The 16,912-nt window shown below is 40.0% G+C and overlaps 1 protein-coding gene across 1 annotated transcript in view; it reads right to left on the minus strand.

The window, feature by feature from the left end:
- Positions 1–13,294, minus strand: part of IRGM (immunity related GTPase M) — a 33,213-nt gene extending 19,919 nt beyond the window's left edge. The window contains 3 exon segments of the mRNA XM_073010342.1: positions 11,865–12,277; positions 12,280–12,394; positions 13,256–13,294. Of these exon segments, the coding sequence (XP_072866443.1) occupies positions 11,865–12,277; positions 12,280–12,394; positions 13,256–13,294 (567 nt within the window).
- Positions 13,295–16,912: the final 3,618 nt, after the last annotated feature.

Raw genomic sequence — 16,912 nt, forward strand, 5'->3', positions numbered from 1 at the left:
TCTGTTCATATCCTTTGCCCACTTTTTGATGGGGTTGTTTGTTTTTTTCTTGTAAATTTGTTTGCATTCTTTGTAGGTTCTGGATATTAGCCCTTTGTCAGATGAGTAGATTGCAAAAATTTTCTCCCATTCTGTAGGTTACCTGTTCACTCTGATGGTAGTTTCTTTTGCTGTGCAGAAGCTCTTTAGTTTAATTAGATCCCGTTTGTCAATTTTGGCTTTTGTTGCTGTTGCCTTTGGTGTTTTAGACATGAAGACCTTGTCCATGCCTATATCCTGAATGGTATTGCCTAGGTTTTCTTCTAGGGTTTTTATGGTTTTAAGTCTAACATTTAAGTCTCTAATCCATCTTGAATTAATTTTTGTATAAGGTGTAAGGAAGGGATCCAGTTTCAGCTTTCTACTTATGGCTAGCCAGTTTTCCCAGCACCATTTATTAAACAGGGAATCCTTTCCCCATTTCTTGTTTTTCTCAGGTTTATCAAAGATCAGATGGTTGTAGATGTGTGGTATTATTTCTGAGGGCTCTGTTCTGTTCCATTGGTCTATATCTCTGTTTTGGTACCAGTACTATGCTGTTTTGGTTACTGTAGCCTTGTACCGTAGTTTGAAGTCAGGTAGCATGATGCCTCCAGCTTTGTTCTTTTGGCTTAGGATTGTCTTGGCAATGCAGGCTCTTTTTTGGTTCCATATGAACTTTAGTTTTTTCCAATTCTGTGAAGAAAGTCATTGGCAGCTTAATGGGGAGGGCATTGAATCTATAAATTACCTTGGGCAGTATGGCCATTTTCACGATATTGATTCTTCCTATCCATGAGCATGGAATGTTCTTCCATTTGTTTGTGTCCTCTTTTGTTTCATTAAGCAGTGGTTTGTAGTTCTCCTTGAAGAGGCCCTTCACATCCCTTGTAAGTTGGATTCCTAGGTATTTTATTCTCGTTGAAGCTATTGTGAATGGGAGTTCACTCATGATTTGGCTCTGTTTGTCTGTTATTGGTGTATAAGAATGCTAATGACTTTTGCACATTGATTTTGTATCCTGAGACTTTGCTGAAGTTGCTTATTAGCTTAAGGAGATTTTGGGCTGAGATGATGGGGTTTTCTAAATATAAAATCATGTCATCTGCAAAGAGGGACAATTTGACTTCCTCTTTTCCTAATTGAATACCCTTTATTTCTTTCTCCTGCCTGATTGCCCTGGCCAGAACCTCAAACACTATGTTGAATAAGAGTGGTGAGAGAGGGCATCCCTGTCTTGTGCCAGTTTTCAAGGGAAATGCTTCCAGTTTTGCCCATTCAGTATGATATTGGCTGTGGGTTTGTCATAAATAGCTCTTATTATTTTGAGATATGTTCCATCAATACCAAATTTATTGAGAGTTTTTAGCATTAAGGGCTGTTGAATTTTGTCAAAGACCTTTTCTGCATCTATTGAGATAATCATGTGGTTTTTGTCTTTGGTTCTGTTTATATGCTGGATTATGTTTATTGATTTGTGTTTGTTGAACCAGCCTTGCATCCCAGGGATGAAGCCCACTTGATCATGGTGGCTAAGCTTTTTGATGTGCTGCTGGATTCAGTTTACCAGCATTTTATTGAGGATTTTTGCATCGATGTTCATGAGGGATATTGGTCTAAAATTCTTTTTTTTTGTTGTGTCTCTGCCAGGCTTTGGTATCAGGATGATGTTGACCTCATAAAATGAGTTAGGGAAGATTCCCTCTTTTTCTATTGATTGGAATAATTTCAGAAGGAATGGTACCAGCTCCTCCTTGTACCTCTTGTAGAATTCGGCTGTGAATCCGTCTGGTCCTGGACTTTTTTTGGTTGATAGGCTATTAATTATTGCCTCAATTTCAGAGCCTGCTATTGGTCTATTCAGGGATTCAACTTCTTCCTGGTTTAGTCTTGGGAGAGTGTATGTGTCCAGGAATTTATCCATTTCTTCTAGGTTTTCTAGTTTATTTGCGTAGAGGTGTTTATAGTATTCTCTAATGGTAGTTTGTATTTCTGTGGGGTTGGTGGTGATATCCCCTTTATCATTTTTTATTGCATCTATTTGATTCTTCTCTCTTTTCTTCTTTATTAGTCTTGCTAGCGGTCTATCAATTTTGTTGATCTTTTCAAAAAACCAGCTCCTGGATTCATTGATTTTTTGAAGGGTTTTTTGTGTCTCTATCTCCTTCAGTTCTGCTCTGATCTGTTATTTCTTGCCTTTCAGCTAGCTTTTGAATGTGTTTGCTCTTGTTTCTGTAGTTCTTTTCATTGTGATGTTAGGGTGTCAATTTTAGATCTTTCCTGCTTTCTCTTGTGGGCATTTAGTGCTATAAATTTCCCTCTACACACTGCTTTAAATGTGTCCCAGAGATTCTGGTATGTTGTATCTTTGTTCTCATTGGTTTCAAAGAACATCTTTATTTCTGCCTTCATTTCATTATATACCCAGTAGTCATTCAAGAGCAGGTTGTTCAGTTTCCATGTAGTTGAGCGGTTTTGAGTGAGTTTCTTAATCCTGAGTTCTAGTTTGATTGCACTGTGACCTGAGAGACAGTTTGTTATAATTTCTGTTCTTTTACATTTGCTGAGGAGTGATTTACTTCCAACTATGTGGTCAATTTTGGAATAAGTGTGATGTGATGCTGAGAAGAATGTATATTCTGTTGCTTTGGGGTGGAGAGTTCTATAGATGTCTATTAGGTCCACTTGGTGCAGAGTTGAGTTCAATTCCTGGGTATCCTTGTTAACTTTCTGTCTCATTGATCTGTCTAATGTTGACAGTGGGGTGTTAAAGTCTCCCATTATTATTGTGTGGGAGTCTAAGTCTCTTTGTAAGTCTCTAAGGACTTCCTTTATGGATCTGGGTGCTCCTGTATTGGATGCATATATATTTAGGATAGTTAGCTCTTCCTGATGAATTGATCCCTTTACCATTATGTAATGGCCTTTTTAATCTCTTTTGATCTTTGTTAGTTTAAAGTCTGTTTTATCAGAGACTAGCATTGCAACCCCTGCCCCTTTTTGTTTTCCATTTGCTTGGTAGATCTTCCTCCATCCCTTTATTTTGAGCCTATGTGTGTCTCTGCACATGAGATGGATCTCCTGAATACAGCAAACTGACGGGTCTTGACTCTTTATCCAATTGGCCAGTCTGTGTCTTTTAATTGGAGCATTTAGCCCATTTACATTTAAGGTTAATATTGTTATGTGTGCACTTGATCCTGTCATTATGATGTTAACTGGTTATTTTGCTCGTTAGTTGATGCAGTTTCTTCCTAGCATCAATGGTCTTTACATTTTGGCATGTTTTTGCAGTGGCTGGTACTGGTTGTTCCTTTCCATGTTTAGTGCTTCCTTCAGGAGCTCTTGTAGGGCAGGCCTGGTGGTGACAAAATCTCTCAGCATTTGCTTGTCTGTAAAGGATTTTATTTCTCCTTCACTTATGAAACTTAGTTTGACTGGATATGAAATTCTGGGTTGAAAAGCCTTTCTTTAAGAATGTTGAATATTGGTCCCCACTCTCTTCTGGTTTGTAGAGTTTCTGCCAAGAGATCTGCTGTTAGTCTGATGGGCTTCCCTTTGTGGGTAATCTGACCTTTCTCTCTGGCTGCCCTTAACATTTTTTCCTTCATTTCAACTTTGGTGAATCTGACAATTATGTGTCTTGGAGTTGCTCTTCTCAAGGAGTATCTTTGTGGTGTTCTCTGTATTTCCTGAATGTGAATATTGGCCTGCCTTGCTAGGTTGGGGAAGTTCTCCTGGATAATATCCTGCAGAGTGTTTTCCAACTTGGTTCCATTCTCCCCGTCACTTTCAGGTACACCAATCAGATGTAGACTTGGTCTTTTCACATAGTCCCATATTTCTTAGAGGCTTTGTTCATTTCTTTTTATGCTTTTTTCTCTAAACTTGTCTTCTCGCTTCATTTCATTCATTTGATCTTCAATCACTGATACCCTTTCTTTCAGCTGATGAGTCAGTTACTGAAGCTTGTGCATTTGTCACGTGGTTCTCGTGTCATGGTTTTCATCTCTATCAGGTCTTTTAAGGACTTCTCTACATTGGTTATTCTAGTTATCCATTCGTCAAATCTTTTTTCAAGGCTTTTAGTTTCTTTCCACTGGGTTCATAACTCCTCCTTTAGCTCAGAGAAGTTTGATTGTCTGAAGTCTTCTTCGCTCAACTCGTCAAAGTCATTCTCCATCCAGCTTTGTTCCATTGCTGGCAAGGAGCTGCATTCCTTTGGAGGGGGAGAGGCACTCTGATTTTCAGAATTTCCAGCTTCTCTGCACTGCTTATTCCCCATCTTTCTGGTTTTATCTACCTTTGGTCTTTGATGATGGTGACGTACAGATGGGATTTTGGTGTGGATGTCCTTTCTGTTTGTTATTTTTTCTTCTAACAGTCAGGACCCTCAGCTGCAGGTCTGTTGAAGTTTGCTGAAGGTCAACTCCAGACCCTGTTTGCCAGGGTATCAGCAGCGGAGGCTGCAGAAGAGTGAATATTGCTGAACAGCAAATGTTGCTGTCTGATCGTTCCTCTGGACGATCAGGGGTGTACCCGGCCGTGTGAGGTGTGAGGTGTCAGTTTGCCCCTAGTGGGGGATGTCTCCCCGTTAGGCTACTTGGGGTCAGGGACCCACTTGAGCAGACGGTCTGTCCATTTTCAGATCTCAAACTCTGTTCTGGGAGTTTTGATAAGTTTGCATTCTTCCTAATCTGTTCACTTCTCATATGCCTACTAAATGTCTAAATCAGCAAACCATTTCAGTCACTTCTCTGGTGGCCAACAGAAAAACTAATCATTTCAATGATTTTAATAAAATTCAACTACTTACTAAGTCATCACATAATTATAATGAATAAAACAAACTCTTCCTTAAAGATAAAGAAAAAATGATAAAATTTCACTCTGCTTCTATTCATTTTTAAGCTGCCAATTATTACATTTATTTTTAATTAGAAAATAAATCTAAGTTTGAGAAAAATTACTGTGCATGTTGAATTTCATTTACCTCGTCAACAAAGATACACTAGGAGCTACGCCAAGTAGGAGAATTTTGAAAAGTATAACTCAAAGCAATGCTGACTAGGAGCCAGGCTACGGGCCTTGGTCATACTTGTGTTCACAGTACTGAGTGATATCAGCAAAATGGTAAACTAAGAATCTCCAAACCTTTGTTCATTCACAGAAAAAATACTATGGATGGTTTAAATAACTTTATAGAGACTCTGAAAAACAGAAAAAAAGAGCAACCAAGTAAATTCCCATCAAGAAAAAGTCATATTCAAAATTATTGTGTTTTTACTCATTTAAAACATTATGGGACTTCCAGAAAGAGAAGAAAGGGACGGATAGTTTATTTGAAAAAGTAATAGCCAAAAGCTTCCCAAGTTTGAGGAAAGACATAAAAAGAAGCTCTATGAACCACAAGATAAAGCCAAAAACACCCGTACTGAGACAAATAGTAATCAAACTCTTAAAAACCAAATAGAATCTTAAAAGCAGCAAGAGAAAAGAGACTCATCATATACAAGCTGTCCTCAATAAGATTATCAGTAAGTTTCTCAGCAGAAAGGCGGCAGGCCAGAAGGCACAGAGATGATATATTTAAGGTGCTAAAAGAAAAAGAAAAATACTTGTCAACTGAGACTTCTGTATTTGGCAAAACTGTCCTACTAAGATTAGGCAAAAATAAATGCACCCCCAGGTAAACAAGCTAAGAGGCTACATTACTACTAGCCCTGCACTACAATCAGTGTTAAGGCAGCCCTTCAAAGTTGAAATAAAATGACAATAGACAGTAACTTGAACACATAGGAAAATATAAAGATCTCTGGTAAAGGCAAATACATGGACATTATAAAAACTAATGTTTTTATATAATTTTGGCTTGTAACTACATTTTATTTTTTATAGAATTTAAAAGGCAAATTCATAAAAATAATTATAAATCCATGTTAATAGGTATACAACATACATAAAGATTGTATTTTGACATAAATAACAAAGAGGGGAAGGAAAGTTGTAAAAAAGCAAAGTGTTGTGTGCAACTGAAGTTTAAGTTGGTATTAATTCAAAACAGATTGTTATAACTTTGTACTGCTACATGTAACCTCCATGGTAACCACAAAGAAAATATCTACAAAAGGTACACAAAAGGAAATGAAAAGGAAATCAAAATGTGTCACTATGAAAAATGAACTAAAAACAAAGGAAAGTAATAATTGAGGAAATGAGAGACAAAAAAGCTGTAAGACAAAGAGAAAACATCAAAATGGCAGAAGTTCCACTTCATCAGTAATTGCTTTAAATGTAAATGGATGTTTCTGTCCAATCAAAAAGCAGATATTGGTAGAACAGGGTTGGGGAGATGTGATACAATTATATGCTGTCTTTATAGATACTTTACAGATTCACTATAGATCTCAGGATACTATAGTTTGAAAGTGGAAGAGTGGAAAGAGATATTCCACGCAAACAGTAACTGAAAGAGAGCAGGGGTGGCTATACTAATATCAGACAAAATAGACTCTAGGTTAAATTTAAATTAAAAACTGTTACAAGAGACAAAGCAAGACACTACATGTAAATAAAAGAATCAGTTCTATTAAGGTATAATAATTATAAACATATGTACCAAATATTGTATCTCCAAAATATATTAAGCAAGCATTGATAAAATTGGAGAGAACAAATAGACAGCTCTATAGTAATAGTAGGAAGTGTCAATACCCCTCTCTCAATACTGGATAGAACCTCCTGTCTTCAACAATACTGCAAACCAGTTGGACCTAGCAGACACATACAGAACACTTCACCCAACAAGATTCCATTAGAATATATGATTTTTTTCTTAAGTGAATATGGAACATTCCTCAGGAGAGACTGTACGTTAGACCACAAAACAAGTGTTAATACACTTTAAAAGATTGAAATTAAGCAGCATCTTTCTTAATTACTATGGAATCAAACTAAAAATATCAGAAGAAAAACTGGAAAATTCACAAATATGTGGACTTTAAACAACACACTTTTAAACAACCAATGGGTAAAATAAGAAAAATTAGAAAATACCTTAGGACAAATGAAAACACAATTTGCAAAAACTAATGGGATGCTGTAAAAGCAGTACTAAGAGGGAAATTTATAGCTTTAAATACTTACATTTTAAAAGGATAAAATATTTCACTTCAACAATACAACTTTATGTTTTAAGGAAGTAGAAGAAGAATAATGATCTAAACCCAAAGCTAGCAGAAAAAAATAAAATAATAAAAGATATGAGCAAAGATTACCATAATTCATTTGAGAATGTTGCCTAAAAATACAGTAAAGAAACTCAATATTATTTTCTTTTCTATTAGAAATTCAATGATATGCACTCTTAAAACACTTCTCCAGGAAATGAAATATTATTATAGACAAATTAACCTGAAATAGAAACAGTCGTTTGATTCTTCTACTTGTTCCTAGAGTTGAGAATGAAAAAGGGTACATTCTTGTTGAGATTAGTTTCCAGAACTGAAGCCTCAATGGAGACTTGGTCTTTTCCATTCTCTGCAGAATATGACTTTAAATTATGTCCTTAGAGTTCTCTCTAGCTTATCCCATGTTCTGGGTACCAGCCTTCATACTTACACCACACTGCATCACTGGCATCACTGCTCTTAATGAGAATGTATGAACAATTTCCTAATTTCATGAAATAAGAAGTGGACAAACAGCTCAATTAAGAAATGAGTATCTAAAATTAGTTTTGATTATAGTTTTAGTATTTTGAATAAGGTGAGCCAGATGGAAAGAACGTCCATCCCCTGTGCAACTTAGGTAGAAAAAATAATTCCGTTAATAATTTAATCAGAACAAATGATTGCTCTAAGAAATCAAATGTAGCAGGAAAAGATAAATCTTTAAGAACTAAGGCTCTTAAAATATAAGAATATAAGATAATAATGAGAAGCTGAGTCTAAGAATTTATAGTAATATCAGAAGTACACCACGGAGCTCAAACTGTCAAAGTGGATTTATGAAAATTATAGAGCTTACTTAATACTGAATTTTACTAATTGATGAAGAGCATGAGCAAAAAGTAAGCAGAGAAACAGCAACACCCATCTCTGAAAAGGCCCAAAAGATCTGACATACTTCCAAAAAAATCTATTTTTGCACTGTAATGTACTTTGTGTCTGAGTAGGAGATTAATGTTACTGTATGTATCATGTACATGCCGTACATGTTAGCCCTAGGAGGCCATTTAAGTTTAGAGCTTCTTAGGTTTTACATTCCATTAGTTGCACAGGTAGGAAACCTACATGACTAACTTTAGCTCTCCAAGTTGTGCCCTGTACTTCACAAATTCCAGATTCATCTACAATAAGCAATGCAAAAAGCCTACTAAAAACATTCTTAGATGAGAACTTCTTGAGTTATCTTCCTGCTTGTAAATACCATCAGAATGTTTACAAGGAGGGAAGAGTAATGAAGCTGTTGCTAGTTCTTTCTCTTTTGTGAAGACACAGATGAAGCACAGTGCTGCGAGTGGCAAGGGATTGAATCAAGCAAGATTCAGAAATATACAAGTGATTCAATGGCCCTTTATATTCAAGTCTCCAAACTTGAGATTTATATACCATCTTCTCAAAGGAATAAAACAAAAAATTCAATCATATACAACAATTTTGTCTATTATAAAGTTGAATGTTTGCCCCACACCTGGCCTGCCATCGTGCATTAGGGGACCACGGATGATCAAAAGAATCCCTGTCCTGATGAAGTCACTGCTGATGCTCTTATTTATGCTAAATTGTGAACATTTGATGCACATGGGTCCATGATTCTTTACCAGCCATACCAATCACATCTAGGACAGATAAGGGGGAGGAAGATGGAGTGCATGCAACACCCTACCAAATTCTCTGCCATCATCTGACTCTGCACCTGCTCCATCTTCCCTTCAAGACCAATGGAAGGAGGGTGCTGCTTATGGTAATCAGATCACCAGGTTGCTGTTCCAGGGCCATATGCAGGGAGTACAACCAAAAGCACAGGCTTCCCTTTATCTTTTTGTTCCTGCCCAGCTACCATGTCAATTCTTGCCCTGAAATTTGACCTATCCCTCTTTTCCAGTCCAAGTAACATGGTTTTTCTTACCTGCATGGCTTCATTGAAACCAAAACTAACATTTCCAAACACCTGTCTGTTAAAAGTAGAGATGAAGTTTGTTTTTCAAATTTGAAAATGCTCATTAAAATAGAAAAATAATGTGTGCCAGCTGACTAATACTCAGATGTCTCTGTACAAGAACCCTTCATCCATCTCTGCTTCGCAGTCCTCCTGGGTCTGAGAGTTGACCTCAGGCACAGCCAGGCAAGGAACACATGGCTCACTCTCAGTACAGGGGGTGGAAACCAGAATAATCAAGACCAGTCTGGCAACATAGCAAGACCTTGTCTCTACAAAAGAATTTAAAAATCAGCCAGGCATAATAAGTGTGTGCTTGTGGTCCTAGCTACTCAGGAGGCTGAGGCAGGAAGATACCATGAGTTCGAGGCTCAAGTAAGCTATTAAATAATGGTACCACTGCACTCCAGCCTGGACAAAATATCAAGACCCTGTCTCAAAAAAGGGGGGTACATAATAATATATCTTCCCATTCCATATTTATCCACCCCTTACCCCTGAGAAATGACCATAATATCCTTGCAGAACTATTGTATGTATACATGAGCAAGTATGCACAAGCTATTTCTCTGTCTTACAGACATGGAAGCATTTCTTAAATAATATCTAACAACCTATTTTTTCTTAAACATGTTAGTAATTGTTCTATATCACTATATGAAGACCTCCTTTGAAGAATTTTTTTACAATTTCTTATTATTAGGAAATGGAACTTACATAATAGTGCATAATTATGTACTGTTTAAATTATAAGCACACATCTTTTACTGCCATACAGATTTTTTAAAATTACGTATGTGAATAGCATCTCAATAAAGCAGACATTTAAAAAAAAAAAGAATGAAAGAAAGGAAAAGAAATAGGACCCTTCCGCAGCACAGAAAACTCTCTCGTTCCCTACAAAAGCTAGAGTTTAAAACCAGCCTGACTACTGGGTGTATTTTTGTTTGTTTGTTTGTTTGTTTTGAGGCGGAGTCTCTCTGTCGCCCAGGCTGGAGTGCAGTGGTGCCATCTCGGCTCACTGCAAGCTCCGCCTCCCGGGTTCATGCCATTCTCCTGCCTCAGCCTCCCGAGTAGCTGGGACTACAGGTGTGCACCACCATGCCTGGCTAATTTTTTAAATATATTTTTAGTAGACACAGGGTTTCACCATGTTAGCCACGATGGTCTCGATCTCCTGACCTCGTGATCCACCTGCCTCAGCCTCCCAAAGTACTGGGATTACAGGTGTGAGCCACCGTGCCCAGCCTATTTTTGGGTTTTTAATGAATGCTTTTACCATCTATACAGGCATCTTTCTGAAACATTATTTACTATATATTTGGCTTACAATTGCTTTATCTGACTTGGGACTTGAGGGGTAGGTTTTCTGGCATAGTTTCTGTATCCTAATCTAGTATGTCACTTATAAAATAAATATGATGGCCAGGTGCAGTGGCTCATGCCTGTAATCCCAGTACTTTGGGAGGCCAAGGCGGATGGATCACAAAGTCATGAAATCGAGATCATCCTGGCCAACATGGTGAAACCCCATCTCTACTAAAAATACAAAAATTAGCTGGGCGTGGTGGTGGGCACCTGTAGTCCCAGCTACTTGGGAGGCTGAGGCAAGGGAATTGCTTGAATCCGGGAGGTGGAGGTTGCAGTGAGCTGAGATCGCACCACTGCACTCCAGCCTGGTGACAGAGCAAGACTCCATCTCTAAAAAAAAGAAAATATATATATACACACACATATACACACATATATATGGTTAGAATTTTAAAATCCAGCCTGATGATCATTTTACTTTTAACTAAAACATTTAGTCCAATTACACTGAGTACAATTATTGATATTTTCAGTTTATATGTAACATTTTATTTTGTGCTATATATTCTTTTGTCTTCCTTTGGATTGAGTGTATTTTTGTTATACTATTGTTTTTCTTGTCACTTGCAAGTTATTTGCAGTTTATATTCCTTCATTAGTTATTTAAAGATATTAGGCATTACTTATAAACCATAAGATATTAGGCATCACTTATAAACCATAGCTTAAACTTAATCAATGTCTTTACTCATGCTCTGGATAAAACAAGAACTTAGAACCTTTAACATGGTTACTCTTTTTTCTGTTTTAGAGATTTTGTTGTAGATTTCAATTGTATGTTTGTAAACCCAGAAGTCTTTATTATTACTGATAAACTCTATCTTGAGATTCAAGCAACCTGCCTCTCCATTTGCCTGTTCAAACCTGGAGAGGGCTCCTCCCGACCGTTGCTTGCCTTGAGGTTATACCTTGGGGTTAACATTTTGTTTTGGTGGTCTCCCTGCACCCTGTCCACACCTTTGAATATACCCTTATTATTAACGTCTTATTAAACAACTCAGTTTGAGCATGCTAGGACCCTGATGATATAATCTTATACCCATTTTAAGACACTGATCATTTTTAGCACCTAGTGGAGAGTTCTGTGAAGGGAAAGGACCTTTGAAGCAAGCAGCCTTGCCTGGGAATCTTGGCCCCAACACCCAAAAAGTCTCAAAGAACAACACAACCACCCTCTCTACATGCCCCCTAAAATTGTAAGTACCCTTCTGCACCAGGTGTGTTTCATTGAGTCCGGTGAAATAAAGGAGAAAAGGAAGCAATAGGAGGAGATGGAAAATGTTTAATAAGGACAGGAATTAGTGTTCACAAACCTGTTCCTTCTGGGGATTTTCCAGGACATTTTCTCTGATCTGCAGTAGCTGCACTTCTGGGAGGGCACCTGTGCTGAGGTCCATGTCCAGCTTGGTCCAGACAATGTAGAACTTCTTTCCCATGTCCTCAGTGGTTTTGGCAAGCATCACATGATTCATGCTGAATTGTGCAGATGCAACCATGATGAAGTCATACTGGTTGAACTGCATTTCCATGAGGTAGTCCTCCAGGGTTTTGGTGGCAGACCCTGTGCCAGGCAGGTCCCACAGCACCACATTTGGAAAGTAGGAAGAGAAATAGGGGGCACATCTTTGGGTAGCTTTTACCAGCCCAGTAGGAGGTGAGGCCTTCCCCTCATGTCCTGTGTTTCAAAGGGCACTGATGAAGGTGTTCAGCCCACTGCCAGAGTCCCTGCCATAGCAATGTTGACTGGTGTCCTGGACACTATCTTCAGAGTCTCCTTGATGGCAGAGGCCACCTCTGGCAAGTTCCCACCTACTAAGGCTTTCTCAACATTTGTGGCCTCCGTCTTTGATAAAATACCCCAATGCTGGCCGGGTGTGGTGGCTCCTGCCTATAATCCCAGCACTTTGGGAGGCCAAGGCGAGCGGACCACGAGGTCAGGAGATTGAGACCATCCTGGCCAACATGGTGAAACCGTGTCTCTACTAAAATACAAAAAATTAGCCGGGCGTGGTGGTGTGCGCCTGTAGTCCCAGCTACTCGGGAGGCTGAGGCAGGGGAATCACTTGAACCTGGGAGGCAGAGGTGGCAGTGAGCCGGGATCGCGCCACTGCACTCCAGCCAGAACGAGATTCCGTCTCAAAACAAACAAACAAAAAACCCCAATGCTTATGGTGTGGCATAAAGGGTTTAGGATGCAGCTAATGGAGTGTGAGGGGCATGTGGGAACTCTGTCGTATCGGTGGGCACTGGAGTAAGCTGCAGAAGTAGAAGAGCAGGTGAGTTAGGATGGACAGGGTACACATGAATCATCTGACTTTTAGCATCCCCAGCCCTCAACAAAGACTGCAGCAAAGACATCTGGATTAAAAACAATAAAAAAACACTCATTCAAGCAATGTGCACATTCCTTCAGGGAGCAAGAAAGGTAGGGCCCCTGAGGAACCCTCTGAGGCCGGTTGTGCCTCCAATAGTCAGCCTCCAAAGCAGGACTGTGGTCATGAGACAGCTTAAATAGTGGGGAATGAACCAGGTCTCCTGAAAAGCCCAGGAGTTTTCTGTCTTTTCCTCTTTTACTCTATCCTAACTGTCTGCTCCTTCACAAGTTTCAGTTCACAACCAAGGCCAGACAAGTAAAAGAGACCTATAGATTTCTCTGCTGAAGATGGCGCCAGAGGACATGAAACATCCAGTTCCCATTGCTTACTTGAAGCTGTGGTCGGTCTCTGTTTAACACTTGCCTCATCGGGCAGGGGAGCACACGTGCCGAGTGGTACTGAAATGCTGCAATATATACAAAGTAAGCCACCAGCCTTTGACCCCCAGAGCTTCCCTTAGGATTCTCACGTTGGGCCCAACTGAAGAGAGGGAGAGGAGAGAGTATACTCAAATGCTCTGCTCTTCTTCGAGGCAGTGATTAGACAATTGATTATCATTGCGTTTGCCAAACCTGGCTCTTGCAGGTTCCCCACGGGGCCAGGTATTTGAGACTGATTAAAAGAAGGTGATGTGATTCTCTACTCCTAGCATGGCCTGGCAGGTCTGTTTCACACACTCACTGTGAACACACACAACACTCTGCACAGAGCCTCTCACACCTGGTGTGCACACTCACCCATGCCCAGCCATGTTCACTTACCCCACACACTCGCGCTCACACCGTCTCACTCACCCTCAGCATGCACACATACACTCGCTCGCACTCTGTGCACAGGCCCACACATATTCACACTGACACACGTTCACACACCCTAACATACTTAAGCTGACATGTGTAAACATGAATACACACATTCATCCCTGTTGCACACACTCACACCTGCTCACTCAGGCTGCAACATGTTCACTTACCCCACACACAAACACACATTCACTCGTGGTGCTAGGTTCACACAAACTTCTGTTTGGTGCACACACGCTCATACACTCTGTGCATGTATATATACACTCATGTAGGCTCACACATGTTCACTCACCTACCCTCACTCATGCTTGGTGTGCCCAGTGCCCACACATTCTCTCACATGACACGTTTGTACACTCATGCACACACAGAATCTTGCCTCCTGAGTGCCCAGGACAATGGATTTGTCCAAGTCTGTGGCCCTTTTAGAGGGCCCAGGAAACAGAGAACTGGCTCCAGCTGTCCATCTATGAAATATGAGGAAAGGCCCTAATGGAGGAGATGGATGAGAGAGGCCCTGTTCTCTGGAATGTATGTGAGTCTTCAACTTCTCAGTGCCTCACTTGCCTTGGGAAGATATTATAACCCACCATATGGCGAGAGCAGCCACTGATCATTGACTTCCTCATGCCAGACTTCATCCGTGGCTGCTATGTAAAGTTTCTCCACTGTAACATTAATTATTTTGGTTTATGTATATAACTAGTTTCTTCTCATCAAGTGCTACTTAGCTATGGTTGCTTTTAGTTAGTCCACAAAGAGGAAGAGGTAACCTGTGGAATCTGGAGGGAAGGGGGCAGGGTAGTTATCAGATTCAAATGTAGTCCCTCAGCAGCCTAGCAGGAGAATGGAGTGGGGAGGTCTGGCCTTCGGAGTTTTGGCCACATGTCTGTGCATGGATAGCTGGCAGACTGGTTAAGGTGAGGAATCGAGTACTCCCCTTCCCCACAACGTTGTACTTGATAGGTGCACAAGGGAGTGGAACAGGAGCACATGCAGGGCCGGGGATGGGCTTGGGCCCGTGGCAGGGCCATTTTCTAACCCAAGTAGTCCCAGAAAGTATTGCTTCATCAGGTATTAAATGATTGGCATCATATTAATACATACACAGGTCTTGGCATTAACCATTAAACATTTCCACTAGAATCTTTACCATTGTACTCTTTGTGCCCAGCAGGTGTTTAACATATTTTTGTTTGATTAATAAAACACAGTACACTTTGTGTGTTATTAACTTATTAACGGACAGATAAATTAACTTCCCTTTCTAAATTGTCCCTGCTGAGCACGGAGCCTACTAATATACATCTGATTTTCAAGCACACTCTGCTTAGGTATGACACAGGCCAGTGCAGGGTACTGACTGTCCATGGTGAGTGTGGGAGGTCGGCCGAAAACCCTATAGTTTTCCAGGCTTTTTCTGTGACCCTGTCTGTGAACAGAGCCAGCATCTTCAAACCTGTCTGCTTACCTGTCCACCAGTGCTGAGCCCCATGGAAAAGAGCCTTAGCCCCTGCAGCCCCAGCTCAACTGTCCCACCCCCAGGCCTTGATCATATGATCCACTTCTCCTGGGCCCATGTGAAGGCTCACCAGCTGCACACTGGACACCACTGAGCCCAAAATAATTATTTGTACAATTGAGATACTTTATCTCAGTTACACCAGGACTCTTCTGTGTTGTGTCTGCCTGGGCCCCTGTGCCACTGCCAGGCCAGTGAGGGCATGGTTTCCTCTGTATAAGGTTGCAGTGTCTTCCAGGGGTTTTAGTGGGTCTGTGTTTGTGAGCATGAGCCTCCAGGAGCACTGACCTGGAAGTTTAGAAAAGGTCATCAGAATTCAGCCTGGGTTGCAATTGCTCCAAGCCCGGCTCTTTGAATATCTTGCCCAGATATATTGCCAGATACCTTCCTCCAGACAGGAGAAGAGGAGTCCTTTTGGAAGAAGAGGAAGAGGCCCTTCGAAAGGGAGTCACGGGACCAGGTTCAATTATAGAGTGGCAGCCATACAAAAAAAAAAAAAAAAAAGAACCAGACCCTAGAAGGAGCATATTCCTAAATTTACTAAGTGAGCACATAGGAACCAAGTATACATGCACACAAATACATGCACACAGGTGAATGCAAGGTATTACAGAACAATTTGCCTTAAATACACTCTATAACTCCTATTCCATTCTATGAATGTTTTTTCATCTGTTTGTTTTTTAATGCTGGTCATAATCCGATGAATTAATTTCACGAGTAAAATATGCAGAATGAAGAACACAGATTAATAGATTTCCCATGTAAGGTTATATATAGTTAATTCCATACCAATTATCTTGATCCCCAAACAAAGGTACTTACAGCAAAGTAAGACCTGGCCTTAGCACAGATGTGGAGGCTGGTGCATCAGAGAACTCCATGAGCCCGGAAACCACTGTGGATCAAATCCCAGGCTTTTGCTCTGTTTGATCACTATCAGAAAAGGCTGACGGAAAAATCAATGTGATGATTCATGTAGAGTAATGAAACTGGATCCCCAGCTCTCACCTTATACAAAAATAAACTCAGCTGGGTGCAGTGGCTCATGCCTGTAATCCCAGCACTTTGGGAGGCTGAGGCGGGTGGTTCACGAGGCCAAGAGATCAAGACCATCCTGGCCAACATGGTGAAACCCCGTCTCCACTAAAACTACAAAAATTATACATATGTGACAAACCTGCACATTGTGCATATGTACCCTAGAACTTAAAGTATAATAATAAAAAATAATTAAAATTAGCTGGGTGTGGTGGTATGCACCTGTAGTCCCAGCTACTCGGGAGGCTGAGGCAGGAGAATTGCTTGAACCCGGGAGGTGAAGGTTACAGTGAGCCGAGATTGTGCCACTGCACTCCAGCCTGGTGACACATTTTTATTTTATCAAAAATAAAAATAATAATAATAATTTTAAAATAAACTCAAGATGGATCAAAGACTGAAATCTAACTTGAAACCATAAAAATTCTAGAAGATAACATTGGAAAAATTCTTCTAGACATTGACATAGGCAAAGAATTCATGGCTAAGATCCCAAAGCAAATGCAGCAAAAACAAAAATAAATAAATGGAACCTATTAAACTAAAAAGCTTCTGCACAGCAAAAGAATTAATCAGCAGAGTAAACAGACAATCCACAGAGTGGGAGAAAATCTTTG

This window comes from Chlorocebus sabaeus, chromosome 23 (genome assembly GCF_047675955.1).
Source record: "Chlorocebus sabaeus isolate Y175 chromosome 23, mChlSab1.0.hap1, whole genome shotgun sequence".
Lineage (NCBI taxonomy): Eukaryota > Metazoa > Chordata > Mammalia > Primates > Cercopithecidae > Chlorocebus > Chlorocebus sabaeus.